The sequence below is a fragment of the Micromys minutus genome, assembly GCF_963924665.1.
Source record: "Micromys minutus genome assembly, chromosome: 17".
In the NCBI taxonomy this organism is placed as follows: domain Eukaryota; kingdom Metazoa; phylum Chordata; class Mammalia; order Rodentia; family Muridae; genus Micromys; species Micromys minutus.
The window spans coordinates 50,495,775-50,517,587 of NC_137952.1; the positions used below are offsets into that span (position 1 = coordinate 50,495,775).

At 45.5% G+C, this 21,813-nt stretch overlaps 1 protein-coding gene across 2 annotated transcripts in view; it reads left to right on the top strand.

The window, feature by feature from the left end:
• The window catches only part of SLC24A3 (solute carrier family 24 member 3), a 439,524-nt gene that overhangs the window by 314,117 nt on the left and 103,594 nt on the right, over window positions 1-21,813 (top strand). For both annotated transcript variants that reach the window (XM_080931187.1, XM_080931188.1), the window contains exons 4-6: window positions 2,218-2,292; window positions 7,199-7,283; window positions 7,605-7,708. In XM_080931187.1, coding sequence (XP_080787313.1) covers window positions 2,218-2,292; window positions 7,199-7,283; window positions 7,605-7,708 — 264 coding nt within the window. The remainder of the gene's footprint in view (window positions 1-2,217; window positions 2,293-7,198; window positions 7,284-7,604; window positions 7,709-21,813) is intronic.

The following is a 21,813-nucleotide window of genomic DNA, read 5'->3' on the forward strand; positions in this document are numbered from 1 at the left end:
ATAAGATAGGTAGATTCATTCTGGTTAAGAAACATGGCTGTTAGTTTGACAACATGACAAACTCGTGTGAAAATGTTCCTATATGTGTAAGTCTGTACACACACACACACACACACACACATCTAAACAAGTTAATTAAAGAGAAACTAATTTCTAATGTTATTATAAAACAGTGTAGTACAGATACATTTCCCATCACCATCTCTCCACACAATCTCTTGACAGCACTGCAGGAACGATGGGTCACAGTGGCTCTCACCATCCTGTGGTGTATTTTGGTAGGTTTTGATAATTTAGCATAGTCTGCGGCTTGGGACACTTCATCTTTGCACTTTTGTGTAACGTTTCCTCAAAATGGAGTGTTACATTGGATTTGAGACTCTCCCTGTCCCGTGGGAAAGAAGGGACACATACACATGGAAAACAGTCAAGTGCATACAAGGGAGGCCAGGGGACTAAATTAGTGCACTGGCCAAGAGTCAAAAGCCTGAACTCATTTCCAGCTAGGACTGTAGCAAAGACCTGAGGAAAGGAAGCTGTAAGCAACAGAAACTCTGCTAACAGGCTAAGTGCAAAAGGCAGAGAGCTGGGATCATGAAATTGGAGCATTCACTTGGTTTCAAACTGATCTGAGATCTGTGTTCACATGAGGTTGGTGCCTACCTGCGTGTGTGCCTGTGTGTGCACCTGTACATGTGTACACGCATGCATATGTGTATATGTGTGTATGGGTGTGCATGTGTACCTGTTGTTTCTCTTGGCTGAGCTGCTTAATGTGGTAACACCATTATCAGTCTCTCTCTATGTCTGCTATCTCTGGCAGCTATGTGCTTGAGGGGTATTTATATTTTGTTAATCACTGCCTTGCCCTCCTATCCACCAATCACTTTGTCACAAGAAATGTCCTAGTTTCTGGCCTGGGTCTTATTCTGTGCCCTGTGTGACTGGGGCCCATGCTGTGGAATTGTAATCAGTGGGAAAATGTGATAGGAGACAGTAATAAATACACTAGTGGGAATGCTAAAAATTGAGCCAGTGTTGGCAAACACTTTAGGTTACAAATACTGGGATATTCCAAGTCAAAGTGCCCCAGCAATGCTCTGGAGTCCAGAGGCATGACAGACTATAATACCCTATGATCTGTGACTCCACAGTGATGTTGAGGACTCTGTTTTCCAAGTCAGATTCATTTTCACTCTATGTCAGAGAATCCCACGCACTTCTCCACAGCTAGCAACAGAGAGTGAGAAGTCTCTTCAGAAAGTTGATAACTCTTTCCTTTTATGATGAGTGGGCCTAAGTCACATCCCTACATCCGAACCAATAGCCATCACCACTAGGAATACTACACACCAATTGGCCAATGCATGTGTAATCCTGGAGAAAAAGGTAAGACACATTCTTCCTGAGGCACTGTGAATATGGGAAGGTGCTGGGTCCCCTGGAAAAGTGAGAGGTGTTTGATGGGTGGTCACTCAACACTGGGACCCAAACAAATGGTCATTCTTAGAGATGATACCTTGAAAGAGGGAAAGGACAATCTCTGGTTAAAAGGTGAAATTCTAGGAATGTCCCAGTGATAGCTGACCCCCAATGTGGAAGCAAGTTTGTACAGGCAAAATTTGCAGCTTCCTTCAGGAACCGGGTTATAAGTCAGCTCACTAGGACGTGATCGTCTCGGCTACTGGTCACTTCCAGTCATGGGATGACTTCTGAGGACGCAATAGTAATTACAAGAGAAAGTTCATGTCTTCATGAACTTCTGGGGATGGAAATGTGCAACAGACTGATGGAATTCGCCTATAATCTACCCAAAAAAGCGGGGGGGGGGAGACAAGATGAGGGGATAGAGAGGGAAAGGTGGTTGTAGAGTCAAGCTGGCATTAGAAAAGCATGGTGGGGTGAAACAATAGTATATCTGAGGAGAAGATATATTCTGTTCTGTGAGAAGAAACAAGTACAAAGGCCCTGCAGCCAGTGCCATGGTCTTCTTGGCATCCCAAAAGGGGGGACAAGAGACAATTAATAGGTAGTGGGGTCAAAGGTAAAGCTAAAGCAAGGCTACAGGTCTTTCAGGAATTGCAAAGACATTGGACTCAATCTGAATAAGAAGCTAAATTTATGATAAGAGACAATCTTAACTGAAGAAAAAGATGATCAAACCCTTGCCCTTGACTCTACCTGACTCTTAGCTCTTTGCCCTCTCCTTCCTTTCAGGCCATGTACATGTTCTATGCCCTGGCCATCGTGTGTGATGACTTCTTCGTCCCATCCTTGGAAAAGATCTGTGAGGTATGTAGAGGTATATTCCCAGAGGCCTGGGGTGGGGATTCTGCCCTGGCATATTCCAGCCTCCTCTCCAAACTCTGGGGGAGTCATAAAGGTAAGTCTTGAATGCCCGAGAGGGGATGGAATTAGCCCAGTCAGTTTGCAGAACCTTTCAGAACCTGGTGGAGAGCTAGGATTTACCCCACATTGCCAGCTCTCCCGACTACACCAGACGTCACTGCTAGTGCTCCATTCTTCTCCGTGTATCTGTAGGAATACGTCCAGACCGTGAGCAGCCACAGCATTTGTGGACACTCCAACATGTAAACATGTGTACTAAGGTGTAGTGTTGGCAAGCAACCCCCATGGGTCCTCCTGTGGACTCTACCACCATGACATAGATCCTGTGGAGACACATGTGAGACTGTTGCTTAGGGAATAGTGACAACATCAAAGCTGTGTGTTCCTTGTAGATGCAAATAGATTTTTTTTCAAATAACTCTGGTCCCTGTGCATTAAGCCCATCATCAGCACCCCAGCCTGGACTGTCATCTGTACGTTGGGCTCTATCCCCCTCCCTCCTTTTAGTTCCGCTGCTACTTGTTCCCTGTCATCCTGTCTACCTCTCTTTCCTTCACTTCTTCCCTCTGGCATCCTGTTGGGGTAAGAACCGACCCTACCGCATGCCTCCAGCACATCCACTCTCTATTTATATATAACTCTGAGTGGACGCCTGGTGGACTCTGGGGAAAGAGAGCCAGGCAAAGAGTATTTCTTGCACATTGTACCCATTATCATAGCTAATGCCAGGGTGAGCAGCAAATTTAAAAACAAACATTTAGGGAACAGAAAGATGGATCAAGCACTGGCCACCAAGCCTGATGACTTGAGTTCAACCCTTAGGTGGAAGGAGAAAACATTTGACCTCTACATGTGTGCCCTGGCATCTTCACTAAATGTTCACACACACACACACACATACACACACACACACACATACACATGCAGGCACACACACACACACACACACACACACACACAGAGAGAGAGAGAGAGAGAGAGAGAGAGAGAGAAAGCAATTATTGGTGTTTGGTACGAATACATGTTTGTTTTGTTTTCTTTTCATACAAGATTGGTTGAGGAGGACGTAGGGCCCACTTACTGCCAGTTGGTCCTTCACATTTATGCAAAGCAAAATTGCTCTGCCTTTTCCTATGCACCATTTTTGTTGTTAGTAACAAAGGTGCTTATTAAGTCCCAGAAATATAAATACAGACATCCACCTGTGCCCTCCATTCAGGAAACAACACATAGAACTTTTGAAAACACAGATATCCTTCTGGAGAACAAGCAACCAGATATCTGGCAGAACAGAAGAAAATGGAATCGTTAAGAAGGAAAGAAAATGATGGGATAAAGATGCTGTTAGGACTGGATCCTGGGGATGCAGGAAGCTGGCTGTGTAACTAAGTCACTGTGGTATGAAAGTTCACATCCTTTCTTTAACCATGCCTAGAACTCTACCAGTTGACCACAGTTAGCTTTCCTCTAGGAATCAAGAAATCGAGGCTCAGAGACTCAGAGTATCCCACCCTAGGCCACACAGCTGCTTAAGAATGGAGTCAGGTCAGTCTGAGCCTACCACTGGGTCACCTTCATATCTCTTGCAGCTCTAAGACCACTTACATAGGTTGCTGTCAAAACTGGCTCCACCTCTAGGGTCCACAGCTATCCAGGGGTGGGGGCGGGGGTGGAGGAATGCAGACAAAGGGCCTCCCTTCCCAGAATGTTCCCTGTTCCCAACCACATCCAGTTTTAGGAACCAGAGTAAATGACGAGAAATCATACTGTGCAATATGCCGATCTCTGAGGGCAGCTCCATGTACTTAAAGCCATCCTAGTGGCTGGACCAATGGCATGCCTGTAGAAACGGTGACAGAGTTTGTATCTCCTTAGAGATCCCATGTTTATGTCTTCTGAGAGCCTGTGGTCAACTCACGCTAAAGTTCCATTCTTTCACAGGATGGCGGGCCGGTTAGGATTCATGACCCCCACCCCCTTGAAATTCCTAGCAGGAATTTTTTAGCCTGGGACCACCTTTTCTCCCCTGATCTCTTTGCAGAGAGGTGATACCATATGCTCAGTGCTTGCTCCCAGACTAACTTGGGCTAAACAGAGATGTTCAAGATGTTTAGACTTTGGTGGAAAAAATTATTCTAGAAAGAAATCCACATTGCTCAATAAATCATAGCTTGGAGGGAGAGTCAAGTTCAAGCCATTAAGAAAAAAAAATGTTGAGCAGAAAAGAGAAAGAAGCGCCACAACAATGACCCAGCATGTCAGTAACAGGTCAGGTGAGTCACTAATTTTACAGCCACTCTGTTCCATCAGGGGACACACAGAGGTGTTAGAGTGCTTTGTCTACAGTAAATAGACAGAGTCAGACTCTGCTACACTGAAGACAGAAAGGAAATGTTTCAGAGACAGCCAACCAGAAACAGCTCAGCAAGGAGAGGAACACAGCATTCCTAGTCATGAGGTAGCAGCCTCAGGTTGGTCAGAAGCTTGTGCTCACACAAGGATATCAGATGTCAAGAGTAGGAAGGCTTTAGGGCCACATGGAAGTTATAAAAGCAATAGTGGGTCCTCCTGGGCTGTGGATGAAGGTGACCGTCCACTCTAAGTACTGTAAACACTGAGCCAGGCTCTGCCCCAGACAAGCTCCTTGCCAAAGGCTGGGAGGGAAACTAGGGAATGAACAGCCTGGCTCTGGCCATCCATGGGCTTAGTAACCACCAAGTAAACCACAACATTCCACTTTCTCCATATAGGCTCCACATCCAGGCATTCAACCTTGGATCAAACTGACCAAACTCTCTTTGTTGTGGTTGGTGTGTGTGTGTGTGTGTGTGTGTGTGTGTGTGTGTGTGTTTAGTTGGTTTGTTGATTGGTTGGTTGGTTGGTTTGGTTTGGTTTGGTTTGGTTTGGTTTGGTTTGGTTTGGTTTGGTTTGGCTTTTCAAGACAGGGTCTCTGTGTAGCCCTGGCTGTCCTGGAACTAACTCACTTTATCGACCAGGCTGGTCTTGAAATCATAGGTCTTCCTGTCTCTTCCTGAGTGCTGGAATTAAAGACATACACCACTATGCCCAGGGGATCAAATATTTTGTTAATTTGGACCAGCATGGAGCAGATACAGACAGTCTTCCTTGTTGTTATACCCTGGAGAATACAGTTTTTTACATGCTATTTACTTACATTGTGTTAGGGATTATTAATATTATTATTATCTAGTGATGATTGGCAGAACGTGGGAAAATGTATCTGTTATATGCGAGCATGATACTATTTTATGTGAAATTTGAACACTGCTTGGATTTGAGTATGTGGGTTTGGGGCAAGAAGACATTCCTGGAGCTAACCCCACTGATCTCAAAGGCTGACCATATTCACAGAGAGTTGGATGAACCCAGTGGGGACTTGGTGCAAAGACAAGGAATCAAGTAACAGATTCTGCCATGGTATCAGGGCAGGGCTGTGTGGAGGGGTAGATCAAAGAAGCCATGTCTGAAGGAAAAAGGCTCATTGACAAAACACCTCAAGAGAAAAACAGAGAACACCCAAGCCATGGATGTACATGGGAACAGCAGGACATGTTGTTCAAGGGGAGCCTAGGGTGTCCATCTGCAGTGAATTATTCTCCACTCTGGATGAAGCTAAGGAAAATTCTCTCTGACCCTCATCATAGATGCAAGCAATGCAGAAGCGAGGGGACCTCGTGACTAGCGGTTCTAACAGGCTAGTGCGGCATCGCCAGGCTGGGGTGAATCAAGTATAAAAGAGTGGGGAAAGGAAAGAGATACGAAAGCAACAGTGAAACATAAGGCCCAAGCTTCATAAGCAACAATTAACAGCAGCCCATAGACCTTGGGAGGGAAGTGCAACAACTCAGGGTGTTCCTTCGAGCTGATTCCTGGCTCAAGTTGCCTTCCAGCCATCCCCACCCATTGAGCTCCCCACCAGCCAAGGATTTTAGTGCTGAGGAACCTATGTGAACCTCAAATGAGAGCATGCCTCTCTCAGAGGCACCTCCAAGGCCATACTGCCTCTCTGTGGCCAAACACGGAAGTGCAGCAACTGGTGCTGCTGAGAAAGATGGCTGGAGGTGGAAACTCAAGCCTCTCTGCCCGGATGCCTGAAGGGAACTGGCTGCTTCCCAACAGCTGGCAGCTTACTTTCTGGGCCATGATGGGAAAGCTAAACACACCAACCAGCCTCTCTGTACATTCATCTTGTGTTCTTGAAAAATCACCTTCCTGTTTAACAAACAGGGTGACTTGAAGAATGGGGAACTGTACCCAAAGATTTGGGGGAAATGGGCTGCAATCTTTTCTGCTCCGTTGCAAGCCTTCTCTCTCCTGCTGTGTCACCCAGAGTTTGAAGGTGAAGGTTTGGAGCATGCTTCAGGACGGTGACTTCATGGGTCCACTTACTTCACACTGCAACAGCCGTGGTGTTTGCACACAACTCTACATTACACACATCTCTTCCAAACTCAGTGTCTGCAGACACCTAGGGCCCTGAGCAGAGCTGCCATTAGAAAGGCACCACTGTCCAGGAAGCCCTCTGTTCACCACTCCACCCTCCTGGTGATCGACGTGACAGCCCCTTGATACCTTTGGGTTTTGGGTTATGGACCCCTAAATCTTCTGTAGAGACTTTGGCTAATGGCGTCATGTCGGCTGGTCTTGCAAGTGGGGATGCTGAGCAGAGATCGGGAGCAGCCGAGCTCTGAGTGGAGGAACAGTGAGAGAGACTGAGCCCAGCCCCTGGGTTCTTCTGAAGTCCGGGTGCTTTAGAGCCTCAGGAGCCGCAGTCATGTATCCCAAGGTAAAACCCCGCCTCACCTGTCTTCTCTTTGTTCCCATGCAGCGTCTACACCTCAGTGAAGATGTGGCAGGAGCCACATTCATGGCAGCGGGCAGCTCAGCCCCGGAGCTGTTCACATCAGTCATAGGTAGGTGGCATTAGGAGGCATCTCAACTCTTACCTATGTGAGAGAAAGTGGCTCTAGAGAAGAAGGCCCTCTAATTTGGGTTGTCTCCCACTCTCAAAATATTAAGTTCCTAGACTCCAAGCAGGACCTTCCATTTGGCTGTGGTTATTCGCTACTTTGTGTGTGAGCTTTTCCTAGACCCAGGGACAGTGCTACTAAGGGGAGATCTAAGCTCTGGGTTTGAAATCTGCCCCCGCAAAGCTTGCCTATTTCCTCTGGATTCTGAGCACAGCCTAGAATAGGAAATGTCCTTCGAGCTATGGGTATCGGTTTGTGTTTCAGGAGTCTTCATCACCAAGGGGGATGTGGGAGTCGGTACCATTGTGGGCTCTGCTGTGTTCAACATCCTGTGCATCATTGGCGTCTGCGGGCTCTTCGCGGGGCAGGTAAGACTCATGGCCTCTTTGTGATGGTTGTGCATGATGTGGAGAAGATGGAAGCATGGAACTGAGGCAGGAGACTGTCGTGTTGGGATTCACCTACAGTGGTACGTTGGGCAGTGTGATTGGAGGTTTCCATCCTGAAGCCACTGTTTCTTGGTTTCTAGGTGGATGGACTATTGAATCCCAGTTTCACACTGGGAATTAGCGAGCCTGGCAGTGCTAACTGTAAACGTGGACGTTCACCTCCACACACTTCATTTTCAGAGCTGCTGATCTGCACTAGAGTGTGCGGTGCTTGCCTCAGAGGAAATGAGATAAATGGGAAAGATGGGGAAGAAAAGAGGCAGAATTTTTCTACTTAAAAAATTCGTCATTGTCACAGTTCAGGGTGTCGCCTTTCTTCCTGCAGGCTGGAGCTTTTGAAGTCTAGAGGGGCCTTGAAGTCCAGAGTCAACCTAAGGAGACTTTCTAATGCCGGGGGGGCATCCTAGCAGGGCCACCATTCTTTTTGAATGCTGTTGTCTCTCTAATGTCCCAAGGAAGTGTTCAGAAGTCACCAGAGTGTGAGACTATTGGGCAGCCAAGGTCAGAGCCTGAAGGTCTATGGGCATGCAACTTCTGTGGTTCTCTGAGCCTTGTTTCCTCAGAGAAATATTCAATAGAAATGAGATCCTCAGTTCTCTGCCAAAAACACTCAAGACTCAGTATCTTCTAGAAAATCCTATTTCTACTATTTTAGATGTGACTCTATTAAAGGAGCCACAATCTGCTTCACCTGATCAGGAACCTCAGCGTGGTCTGTGCTGTGCCCTGTTCCTAGCTTGTTGGTAAGTCCGATCCTGGTGTACTTCTCTCACGTGTGGCAGGTGTCTGTGTCTCTCAGAAGCTGCTGAGCATGCCATGATGTCAGTCTCTCAAATGTACACTCAGGAGTTCCCATCGAATCCATTGCTGTTCTCCACAGTCCATTTTAACTGCCAACTGATCTGCCTTCTCTGCCTGAGGTATTTGTTCCTTCCAAGCAACAGGCAGAAGGACATCTTGATCTTATCAAACAGGGCTCCCTGGTGGACAGGCTATCTCTGATAAGAGGGTCCTGGATTTGCTCATGATGACTGAGGTCTGACTCACGCACTGGGCTAAATATTTTCTGCTTTCTCCATGACCCGTCGTGTTAAGTGTGTTAAATGTTCCTGAGTTCTCCTCCATAGGTCATTAGTGCCAAAAGAATGAGCCACACGCCTGCCTTACTGCTGTTACTGTCCCCTGGCTCTGCCCTGCCTGACCAACCTACCATTGCTGTCCAAAGACGAATAGTCACACCAGCAGATGCTGGCGCTGTAGCACTTTCTTAATTAGCATTGTCACCATTAGCGGTTTTGATTATTAGCCAGCCTGTTATTAGTGCTGTCATTAGTTCATTAGTCATTTGTACCTGGAGCTGGATTCTGCAGCGAGCCGGAAGGGAAAGAGCTAATGTAAAGAAAGGGAATAAATGACTGGGTGATGTCTACTCAGTGCTCCAGAGATAATTACTTGCGAAAGGAAAGAAGTGTGTTTGAGGCGTGAAATTCATCAGCAGTGCCACTCACCACAAGCCTGGCTAGGACACCTGCTCAGGGCCACTGCACCGGTTGTTGGCATCCATCTTTCTACCCCTTCTCCAGGTCTTTGCTGGCTGGGTCTCACAACCCCACCAGAGAAAGGCGACAACCAGAGCTTCCACTGGGAATCGCCACAAGCATGATCCCAGCTGTATCTTCCCTTCTTTTTCTTTCTTTACTTTTTCTTTTCTTCTTCTTCTTTTTAGTCCTATACCTACTTAGAGATTTCCAAAGCCATCCACTTGCCATTTTGGTAGATTCCCTCACATCTTTGCAGGAGGCACAGAATTGTACTTGGGGAAGAAGGTGGGCCAAAGATTCAGATTGACCTGGGATTGTATCCTTGCTCTGATGTTTGCTAGCGGGTGGGATTTTGGAGAATTTATTTTAGCTACTGATGCCTGATCCTTCTTATCTGGAGAGTGGGTACAGGCACATCTACTTCAGAGCGTTGCCATGGTGATGAAACCTATCGTGTTTAACACTAATAATAGTGCAAGGAAACAGAGCACGTTAGAAGCTTCTATCAACTCTTGGGATATTTACCCTAATGTCCTCACTCCCAGATCCAAACCAAATCACTGGGAAGGTTTGGCCACTCGGTGAAATATTTGACAGGGGTGCCTACGGCTCCCACCAGAGACAGGACGGGGAGCAGAGGACAGACAGAGGTCTTGTAAGTGAAAACAAATGATGGGTTAGCATAATGACATCAGAGGACCAGTGCTTAGTCCTAGGTCGTATCTTGGGTGGTAGAAAAAGCAATCAGCAGGAAGTGGGAGTTGTCCTGCCTCACATTCCCAGACAGTAGAGCTGCAGCCACGGAGTGTCCCAGCAAAGGATGGAAATCAGGAATCGAATGATTAATAATCCTAATCACGGGTCTCACTTAGCCCTGTTGTTTGTGTTGCTTTTGCACTTTGACTTAGCTGGTAGAATTGCAGCAAGCACCCATGGGCCTCTCTCTAATGCATTTCAGCATAAAGGACATGAGGAAGTCTGTCACCCATCTAAAATTAAAGTAATTAAGCTGTAGGGTTTGAGCTCCTGTCTCAATTAGGGTTTTGATGAATTCAGTGTAATTGAATGTCTGCTGTATTTGCAGTTTGCAAACATACCCAATGTCCTCAGTGTTCGCCTGAGGTGCTTTGTGGAGTTTTTATGGGACAGGAGGAAATTGCTTCTTAGAAAGTGGCTTTGAGGGTGGTTCTGGGTATCCCACAAGACATTTACAGAGCTCTGCTCCTCCCACTTTTTCCTAAAGAACACAGAAGAATAACAATGAAGTGAAAATATCCAGGTCTTGACATAACCTTCTTTTTTGCATATTGCATTAAAAGGACTCAGTGCCAATTTTGTAAAAACAATGTGCTTATGAATTTAAATCCACCATTCAGAGCATGTTAAGCTTTAAATACATAACCACAAACAGAAAGTAAACAGTTTAACTGTATCCCAGATTAGGACTTTCATAGTCTGGTTATTACAGGCTGGCAGATGGCTCCGGTTTGTTATAAAAGCCCCCACACTGGCTCCTGGAATCCTTCTAGTGTCCCTGATGTTATTTGGCGAGGTCCATCCAATCTTGGCTAGGTCTGCCTTTCTTCAAATAGCACCCCGTCTAAGCTGGCTCATTGTCACAAAACAGAACAACACCAAGAGGTCCCAGTTGAAGCTGGCCTTCATTTGAAGACTCTAGGCAAGTCGTTAATTTGAAAGGTTGCCCCAGGAAACACTAGCAAGACATTGAGGAGGTGAGACAGGGAAGGGAAAGCTGCAGACAAAAGCATTAATGAGCAAGTTATCACTAGCAGCAATTGGGATGTGATTGTCTGTGGGGACTGTACCATAGGTGTTCGGTGATCTGGAAGAGGTAAGAGAGCTGGGGTACTGACGCACCAACTTCCACATCCCATTTCACTCCACACAAAACATGAATCCCTCAGCATTGAAATAAATCCCTCAGCTTATTGGACCCTGAGACCCAAAGAAAATCCCGGGCAAAGAGATGCCAGGGTTGCCTACTGGAAGGACCTGAAATAGTGAAGGTGAGGCAGTGGGAATGGGCCCATAGTGTACGTGCTGAGAACACAAGCTGGCTGTTTAGTCCCTGGGGTCAGCATGAGGACGAGGTGAACGGTTAAGAACTTATGGATACGGACACAGCAGCACAGTATCTGCCTAGTGTGTCGGCTGCCTTGGGTTGGATCCCTAGCACCAAATAAATAGATTTTTAAGAAAGGTTTTAAAGAGATTTTTTTTTCATTTTCCAAAAGCGATTGATCCTAATATTCATGCAGGGCTGCTTGCACATTATATAATGTTTAAAAATATTCTTTGTAATATGTAAGTGTATGTTATTCTCTGTGCGTATTTGTCATTTTGGACTATTTTGTATAAATAATAATGTTTTTGTGTGTGGATGCATGTGCACATGTGATTATATATATTATGTAATATACACACATATATGTTTGTGTGGGTGTTTACACATACATATGAGACTTCTGGTGTGTGTGGAAGTCAAAGGTCAACATCAGGGGTCTCAATAATTCTTCATTTGATTCTCTTACTAAACCTGGAGCTCATCAATGCAGTAGGACTGTCTGCCTCTGCTCTCCCAGTGCTGAGATTACAGATGTGCACTGTGACAACTGTGGCTACCCAAACTCAAGTTCTCATGCTTTCCAGGGGGCCTCTAGCAGCCAAGCTATCTCCTTGTCTAAACTGACATATTTCAAAGTTGGATCACCTTTGGAAAATGAAAAGTTATTTTTAAAACATCTTTTTAAACCTTTCTTAAAATTTTATTTATTGAGTGCTAGGGATCAAACCCAAATCATCAAACACACTCGGCAAACACTGTATTGCCACAGATCCATATCTATAATTTTTAATAAGGCATTTAAAGGAAGTAGGATCTATACAGCATTTGGTGTACTGTAACCTCTGGGGAGAAAAGTACAGATTAATAGTGACCGATAGCTAATTCTGCCTGAGGTCATAGCTTCATTAAATAGAAAACCTTTCCCTTAAAACTACCTGCTTCAAAACTTATATTCAAAACCATCCCAGGATGCAAAAGAAATTAGTAGCTGCTATTCAGTGAGCTCATTCAGACACCACATCCAACAGTGCCCTGGGGGTATTTGTACAGATGCACTCACTGAGGTTTAAGGTACAAGACAGTGTTACCCTTCCCAACAGGCTATGGAAGGAACACTAGAGATTTGGAAGGAGGGGTCTACTGAGGTGCTTAAGACTGGGATAGACACATCTGTCCATATGGGGAGCCTCCGGTTATAGAGCTTCCAGATTTAACTGTTGTACTCTTATTGGCTAGGCTGAGATTTTGTGTGTCCTTCAGAAGTTTAGGGTATAGAACTTGAAGCAATGCAAGAAATGGTCATGTCAGCAAGGTAGTGGCAACCTGTAACAGAGGACGGAAGCACTCAGCACAACTGAGGCACATCCAGAAGCTTCTCTTTCCATTGAAAAACATCTTCAATTTTGCTTCCCCAATATTGGAGATTTGGGCTGAGGAACATAATGGGAAACCTACAATCTCCTGTGTGCACTAATCTCCAGATGAAACCAAACACATCACCTGTCATGTTTCATGGGAGTCAATCCTGATTCCCCAAACTGGTTAGGGACTAGGAACTATGAATTAAAACCATACCCCCACATATTCCTATTGGTGTTGGAGGCCAAGTATCCACTGTAAATAGGGAGATACTGGGACAAAAAAGAAGCTGGAATGACCCATGGAGAACTAAGAATCCAAGGCCTCCTCTGGCAAAGGATGAATTCGTGTTTGGGCCTGTCAGAGCAAGAAAACAGCGTGCAAGATGAAGGGGTGAACCTAGACAAAGATTGGGCTGTGGAGAAATCTGTCACCTGGATTCTATCGCCTGAGAAAGTAGAAGTTCCCCGGCTGCTCCTGCAGGCTGCAGGCAGTAGGAGGCAGAATGCAGATGCAGACTCTAGGCCCAGACAGATTCAATCAGAGGAGTTGCTTTAACTACAAAAGCCCCATGTTTGGTGCTGGCTCTGGGAAGGGGAACAGGCAGCCCTTTGGCATGAGCAGCCCTTCCGTGATGCCATGGTCATGCTGTGTCCCTGGGTGGCGTGCCTTTGATTTCTGATCCTAGTAGTGGCACATCCTTCCCCAGACTGTTCCTGTCTCTTGACCTCAGATGCATCTTCAGTCCTGCATGCGGATAAGTGCAAAGGATGTAGGTTTCAAGTTTAACTACATCGTAACTGAAGAGAGTTTACTGAGAACTGCACAGGAAAGCGTACAGGTTGAGCAAGGCTCTGGCCCTATTGTTCTCCTGCCTGTAGTCACCTCTGCCCTCTTCTCTGATAAGTTGTTTTTTCATGACAAAAATAAATAAGTAAATGACTATAGCTGTTTCAGGCCTCAGACACAGATACCACATGGGCCAAGAAAAGAAAAAGAAAATATCACCTTGCCCACCCTACTGTCCAGCCCCTACTTAGCATCATCAAACAAAACCTGGGTGGGCCCATTAGATTTGACCAACTATTCTAACTAGAGTGACCAGATTAGCTTATGTTAGCAAGAACCACCTGCGCCTTCTCTCTAGAGATAAGGATCTAATCTATTCTGTGTTAAAAGCATAGCTTCTGGTCGTTCCTTATCATACATACCATACAGTGCAGAGTCCTGAAGAAGTGGCTGAGCCTGAGATTTATCTTAAGCTGTCTCCCTAGCTTTCTTTCTGAGCTGGTCTCACACAGTGCTGTGGTGTGTATTTATATGGACATATACTGTCATTTCTAATCACATAACCAAGGAGGATTACTGTATCAAGGGATGGATGGATGGATAATTGAGTGAGTGGATGAGTGGATGGGTGAGTGGGTGGGTGGGTGAGTGAGTGGGTGTATGGATGGATAAGTAGGTAGGTAGAGGAATGGATGGATAGATAGATAGACAGACAGACAGACAGACAGACAGACAGACAGACATGGCTTCAGAGTTCATAGTCTCTTAACCCCATGTAACTAGCCAGGACATCATAGCGATGGTAACATATGGTAGAGACTCTTCTTCATTTCTTGACACACAGATATCAGAGGATGAGTCTAAAAGGGAGCAAGGATAATACACACCTAAGAACCTGCCCAATGACCTATACTTTCCAGGTGGATGCCACCCCTAGAATTTCTAGACCCTCTCAAACTAGTGATACCTAAGTAGAGACCAAGCATTCAGACCATGAGCCCTTGAAAGATATTTCTCATTCAGGCTATCATGACATTTTTGTTGTTTGCTTTTTTTAATCAAAAGCTTCCAATTTGCACAGTGGGTACCCATGTCTCTCTCCTACACCACCCAGTGAGATCTCAGTTATTAGCATCATCACCAGGACTCAGTATGACCAGTTTTACTTTGGTTTGTTTCCTTGTGACTGTAACTGTTCTGTGACTATGATGAGCACCTCTCTGTGCCTTCCGTTTGCATGGATGCGTGGTCCTGAGCATCTTTTCCCCTGACTGTTTGCTCATCTTGCTTGGTGGAAATGTTCAGATCTCTGTCAGTTGGTGCTGCCATTTAGCCGTTGTTCTCTCCTTCCCCTCTTGTCCTGGCAGTCTCTAAATCATGGCACTTAACCACCCCTCTGAGTCCTTCTGTCCAATTAGTTTTAATTTCCAGATCAATAGAGAGCAGGTCATTAGAAATGATTTAGCGTGGTCATAGAGATGTTTTATTAGTGCTGTTGCTCCCATTTGGGTTTACAAGGGAGGTACCCAGAAACCACACTCTCCAACTGTGCCAAAGAAAATGACAAGGTCAGTGCCCTTCTACCCAGCAAAGTAAAATTAGCAAGAACTGAGATCCAAGAACATGTTTTCAAAAATATGAGGTGGAACGCCAAGTGAGCATTCCTTTCATGTTAAGCCTCATATTGCTCCTAGAAAGTGAGTTCCAGGTAAGGCCATCATAATAAGGGCTGGCTGACTGCCAGTCCAAAGGGATCCCAGAACCTTCTCTCCATCACCACAGGACATAAAAAAGATCGAACAAAAGCAATTTAAGGAAAAGTCTGAGTCTCAGTTTGAGGGTTTAGTCTGTCATGGCAAGGAAATGGTGCTAGCAGAAGCATTGGATAGTTGGCCATACTGTATCCAAAATCAGAAGGCAGAGGGGTCGGGGTGCTGATGCCCAGCTGGTCTTCTCTTTTATATTCACGCCAGAGTCCTAACCCACACAATAAACACATGCTGATCATGCACTGGATGGTGTTCTCTCATCTTTAGATGCACTTTTTTTTGTCCTCAAAAAACTTGGAAGAGAATACTCTTTTCGAAAGAGAAGACCGAGGCTCAAAAATGTTAATAATCTCACCACACTAGTGAGTGAGAAGGCTTTGGGGTTGCAGGGTCGAGTCAGTGGCAGAGAAATGTCAAGTTCCTTCTCCAGTTTTTACAGTGAGTCCATTTAGGTAAGAAGTCTCACGCCCTAAGCTGCCAGGCACATGACAGCCATCCCAACACCCATTCACAGATCAATGCCTTTCCAATCGTGAAAGTCATAGGAAGCAGAGGGCATAAGCAGGTTGAAAGGGGAGTGTGGGCATAGTTGCCTCCTTCACCCACACCTGGGTGTCTGTACAACAGCTACTGAGTTCATGTGCTTTGGCTGTGGAAAGTCCCCTAGCTCTAAAATAAACCTGCCCGAGGGGCCCAGGTAAGCTGGCTCTGGTCAGAGATTCTTCAATTCTTATGTGCCCTATGTGCTGTCAGGCCCACATAGCAACAGGAAGAAGACACAGGGGTCTTCTTGGCATAGGAAAACATAGGCATTAGCAAGTCCTGAGAGCGTGCGGAGCAAGACTGAACCTGCCACCTAAGTTCCTTAGGCTGGTCTCCACACCACATCCTACTCTCACTTCTTCTCACTGTCATAGACAGTGGTGGGCTCTCTTTATAAAAGCTAGACATGGCAGGGTGCATCTGTGACCTCAGAGCTGGGCAGAGGAAAATGTAGAGGTAGGCAGATGCCTTGAACTCTCTGGGATAGGAGAGGTGGCTACGGAACGTAAAGGACTTCCCAGAGGTGACACAGAGAGGGTGATGCATTGAAAATGGTGGTGAAAGAAAGCAATAAATCACACAGGACACCAGGACTGTGAGCTTGAGCAGTGTAAGTGGGATGCAGAATATTTATTGACTCTATTAGTGATGATAAATTGGTCATGAGAAATTACAGTCTGTCTCCACTGAACACATTGTGAAGTCAGCAATTCCCCGTCAGATCCAGAAACACGGGAGGGTCACTGAAATAGCAAAATGTATTTATTAACCAAAAATTAACTTTTACCCTGTAAGTTATTATCCTTTAAATTTTTTCAATTAAAATTCATAATTCCCCCTTTCCTTTCCTCCCGACCATGTATCTCTCAAAGTTCCCTCTCAGTTCACATCCTCTTTGTCTTCAGTTGTTATGTTCAGATCAATGCCCAAATATACTTCAGCCTCCTCGGTCTGATCTGTGTTCCTTCGTGTGATTTTGGGGATGACCACTTGGTATTGGAGAACCAATTAGGAAGCTCGTGCCTATGGAAAGCTCCTGCTCTTGTAATTCCTGGGTCGCCTGCATGAGGCCCCGCCCATAGACAAATTAACTTTTAAATTAATGTAACCACAAAACTCACATTTTTAACTAAAACTCCATCATCTACCTACAACTGCCTAGTCATTTTTACTTGGTAGCCATTGTAACTATTGGTCTTCTATAACCTCACTAAACAACGGAGCTACCAAAGAGACATGTCACCCATTGAGGGACCTCTGTAGTCAAGATGCTGGCTGATCAGTTCCATAGACACCCTGGGTAGCACTGCCTGTCTCAGAAATCAATGTTCATGAATTCCAAGTTGACAAAGTTTCATAGACTCCTACCAGTCATGGTTTGGCAGATGGCAAAGCAGGAAATGAACAATTGAAAATTTATGATGTATACATTCACTACAATGTCACTTTACCCACCCATTCTCTGTGCCCCCACCCACCTACCCACCCCACACACTTATATGTCCAAATAAAGCCTAGCTAGTTTACCATCTCATACATGACTGCTGTAGCATCAGGCTGTTCGTATTGTAGGTTCTCTGACCTCCAGACAGTCTGTAACATCAGACAATAGGACTCAGTTCGAAATTTTAAAATGCAGAAGCAGCCAAGAAAACCAAGAGAAGTTCTATGAGCTTTCTGGCTATGTTTTTCTAATGTTGCAAAACCTTTTCTCCTAGTCACCAATCTCCACTGACATATGTAAAGAAAACCATGTATGCGCTCCAACCAAGCTCCTCCCAGCAGCCTTTCCTTCTGAGCAGATCCACCTCTGCATTTAAATTGGAGTCTTAATCTGGGCCTGATCCTGACTCTCCACTCGAGGAGAAGTAGGTGCTGTTCATTAGCCTTTCTTGCTCGTGTGCAGAACACATGGACAGTGGCCTTTGTTAACCAAATATCTGGGTTTTCACCGGCAAAGCAAGTTCTGTCCTGCCCAGACCCAAAAAGGGGCCACTTTGCTTGTTCATGGCAGGGAGAAAGGTCTGTCCTCCTTTTCCTGTAGAGAGACATACACACATTGCCACTCCTTGGGAAACCAGAAAGAAATCTGTCTGAATGTGCTTTACTTGTTCGTGACTCTTTCCTCCAAGATGAAGTTGCCGCTGCACTTGGAGCATGGAAAATTAGAACTGGGGCATGTGGTGCAGTGACCAGCAGCAGGGACCTGGGGACGGGGTGGGATGGCTAGTCATTACCCTACGGCCTTCTCAGGTCGCTCCCGAGTCCCTGTCATGATGCAGTAAACCTGATTTTTGTTTCCACTCTGGCTGTCTTTGATTATTGCAGCTTGCAGTTTCCAAAGACACGTGTCCTGCCTCCCCACTGAATCATTTATTTTTCCTTTTTAAAAAACAATATACAACTGTCTTCTGCTCCGAGTTATTATCTGTTTTTATTGTAAATTAGGAACATCTTTTGTGTTAATCGCTAATCTTTGGGTGGGGGGGGTGATCTCGGTGGAGTTAATGCAGAATGATGTGAATTAACTCATTGCATTCTTAGACTGGTCCCATGATGCAGATGCTGTGCTTTTCTCATTTTACAGGTAAGAAAACAGAACTCAGAGAGAGAGAGAGAGAGAGAGAGAGAGAGAGAGGGAGGGAGGGAGAGGGGGAGAGAGAGAGAGAGAGAGAGAGAGAGACAGAGAGAGAGAGAGAGAGAGGGAGGGAGAGGGAGAGGGAGGGGGAGGGGGAGAGGGAGAGAGAGAGAGAGAGAGAGAGAGAGAGAGAGAGAGAGAGAGAGAGAGAGAGAGAGAGAGAGAACTTGCCCTTAGGCCAGACATTCAGAAAAAGCAGAGCTAGGACTCAGAGCTTGGCTGTTTGCTAGCAGAATGTGTGTTCCTAATCTCTGAAGACAAACAGAAGCCATTGGCAAACAGCAGTAGAGAGGGGCCATGCCGGGCCTCCAGAGCACACATCTCATGGAGAAAGAGGTGTCCTAGACTGACATGCTCTTCTCCATGGTCTAGAAGATAATTTGTCTGAGGTGCCCTTGAACCTCTTTGTTGGGGAACCTCCTGCAGGAAATGCGGAGGCTGGCTACCCAGGTGGCCAGTCATTTCTGAGTGAGAAACAAGATCACATCACGGTTCCTTTTAGAACTCAGACTCCATCCTGAGCTACATTTCTATGCACCCGGGTGGCGGAACATAGGCAGGATTGAAATATGACAGTGGATAAAAAGGATTTTTGAAGCCTTTTCTGATACCAATATGTAATTCTGCTACGTTCTAGTGCTTTGAAAGACTGTCGCAAAGATGGGAGTCCTTACCTTGTGTTAATAATGGTGGCCAGGATTCATTTATTCAGCTCTTCTTGCCAGTGGAGAGTCTCTCGGGAGGGTTAACCCAGTTCTGGGAACATGGAGAAAAGACTAGAATGGGGCAGACAGGTGATTTTTTTAAGATCAGCTAGAGAGACAAAGCCCTTAGAGGCCCATGGTGAGCTGAAAAAAATGCCTCACTGCTCTTGTAGGAAAGTGGTGAACCAAACCAAAATGAGAAATTGTTACTTTTATGGAAACGGGGAGGGGAGGCAAGTCTCCCCCCCCCCCCCCCCCCGTCTCCCAAGCTTTGCCTGGCCTGGCACTCTGGCTGTGGACTTTGCCAGCTCAGCCTAGATGAACCATACACATAAGAGAACACAGTGCTCCCTAGACCTACATAAATTCTCTGTGGGCAGTTAGACCCCAGGAGAACCGCTAATAAGGAGCTTCATGTTCTCCTGAAATGTCCCAAGGGTCCCAAGACCATCCTTCAACACCATCATAAAAACCCAGCTCTACCATTACATATATAAAAACATAAAATCAAGCTAAAATATATTTTCTTAATTTTCTCTGACAATAAAATAAAGGACATTAGTTTATCCGCCATCTCTCATAAATGAAGATGCTTTCTAATGAAATGTGACTCTCCCACGTTTTAATGGAAGCAAATATTTAAGATGTATAACTCCAATTCTGGCCCTCGGCAGATAGAAGGATTGTACATATCAGTCATCTTGTATTGAATGTGCAAGCACTGAGCCAGGGTTTTCATATGGTCTGTCTAATTCTGGCCTCCCTGAATCTTGACTATGTGACCTGTGCAGTTGCTTGAGCCCCATTATGACTTAGCTTCCTTGACTATTACGTGAAAATACTAAAAATAGTATAGTGCCTCCCAAGTAGGGTTGGTGTGCTGCTCAGATATGTTGGGGTATGTGTAGCACCTGGTGGGGAAGAACTACAAACAACCTACTCAATACCAGAGTCCTGTCCTCACATCTTGAGGGCTGTTATGATTTGAGTGTGGAATGACCTCCTCAAGCTCAAGTGTTTGAACATTTGGTACCCAGCTGGCAGCACCACTTGGAGAGATTGTGAAACCTCTTAGGAGGAAGGCCTTAGCTGGGGGAAGTGGGTCACTGGTGGTGGTGGACATTAGCAGGAGTAGCCTTGGCCTCTCATCCAAGCTCTCTTTTTCTTAGTCCATGTCATGGAACATGCTGGACGTCAGTCTTCTGTCACTGTAGGCAGAAGATGAACTCTGTCATGTCTTCCTTGCCATGATAAACTATAGCCCCTCAACCATGAGCTCAAATACATCCAGCCTATATTGCTTCTGTCACATGTTTGGTTGCTCAAAGCAATGAGACCAGCAACTAACGGAAGGCATGAGAAAGTGAGATTCCAAGCAAGAGGGAACCAATAGCAAAGCTGAGTGCCACAAGCACATAGGACTAGCCCCAGCAACCATGCACTCACCACCACCCTAGAGACTTTGGGTTGATAATAGTTCTATGAACGTGTGCATAGACATGAACGTGGTATTAGTCCTCTGCAAGGCCTTTCTGGTCTTGTAATGTTCCATCTCAGTCTTCTCCCCCTACCCCCACTACACAATGTAATTCATCAAGAGCTTCTGCAGCTGAAATTCTACCACTTCCATCCCTCCATATCAGCCAAGTTGACACCCCAAACCTTGGCCTGGCCTTCCTGCCCAGTGCGGGAGCTTGCCGAGAGGTCTTGGCTCTCTATTTTCAGTATTTCTAGGAGCCCCCTCTAACATCCCCCATTCCTTTGTTGCTCAGATTTGTGGCTCTGCTCTGAAAATACCTAATCCTGGGCTAACAAAAGGCAAGGACTGACCGGAAACTCCACCATCTTGGATTGGTAGGAAAAACAGACACAATCAAAGCTTGGCTATCTATACCATCTCTCTCTCCTGTGATCTTACAGCAGAGTTGAAATCCCAGCTTCCCCAAAACCAAAGAAGTCATAAGCACCACTCCATTATTCAACAGAAACCCAGGTTTGACTCTTTATGATCCCAGAGATTCTAGACTCCAGAGTATTTGGTTTGCAATACAACTATATACATTCTTCAAGCTGAAGTTCATGAAGTATGAAGTGAGTTAGCTTTTCTTAACCAGAACAATATGGTCAGTGTTCCACATGAATAATTTGTTTCATAAAATCATATCATTATGTGGGGGTATAAATCTAGATTGTATTTAACACAATTTACTTTAAATAAGACTATCAAAGTGTGATTAAAAGCAGGTAAGTGGCGGTTTGAATATGCTTAGCCCATGGGAAATAGCACTATTAGAATATGTGGCCTTGTTGGAGTGGATGTGGCCTTATTGGTGGAAGTACATCAGTGTGGTGGTGGGCTTTGAAGCTCCACCCAGCACAGAAGAGTCTTCTGATTCCTTTTGGAACAAGATATAGAACTTTCAGCTCCTTCTCCAGTTCATGTCTGCCTGGATGCTACCATGCTTCCTGCCTTAATGATAATGGACTGAACCTCTGAGCCTTTAAGCCAGCCCCGGCTAAATGTTGTCCTTTATAACATTTGCCTTGGTCATAGGGTCTCTTTGCAGCAATGGAAACGCTAAGGCATGTCTCTTG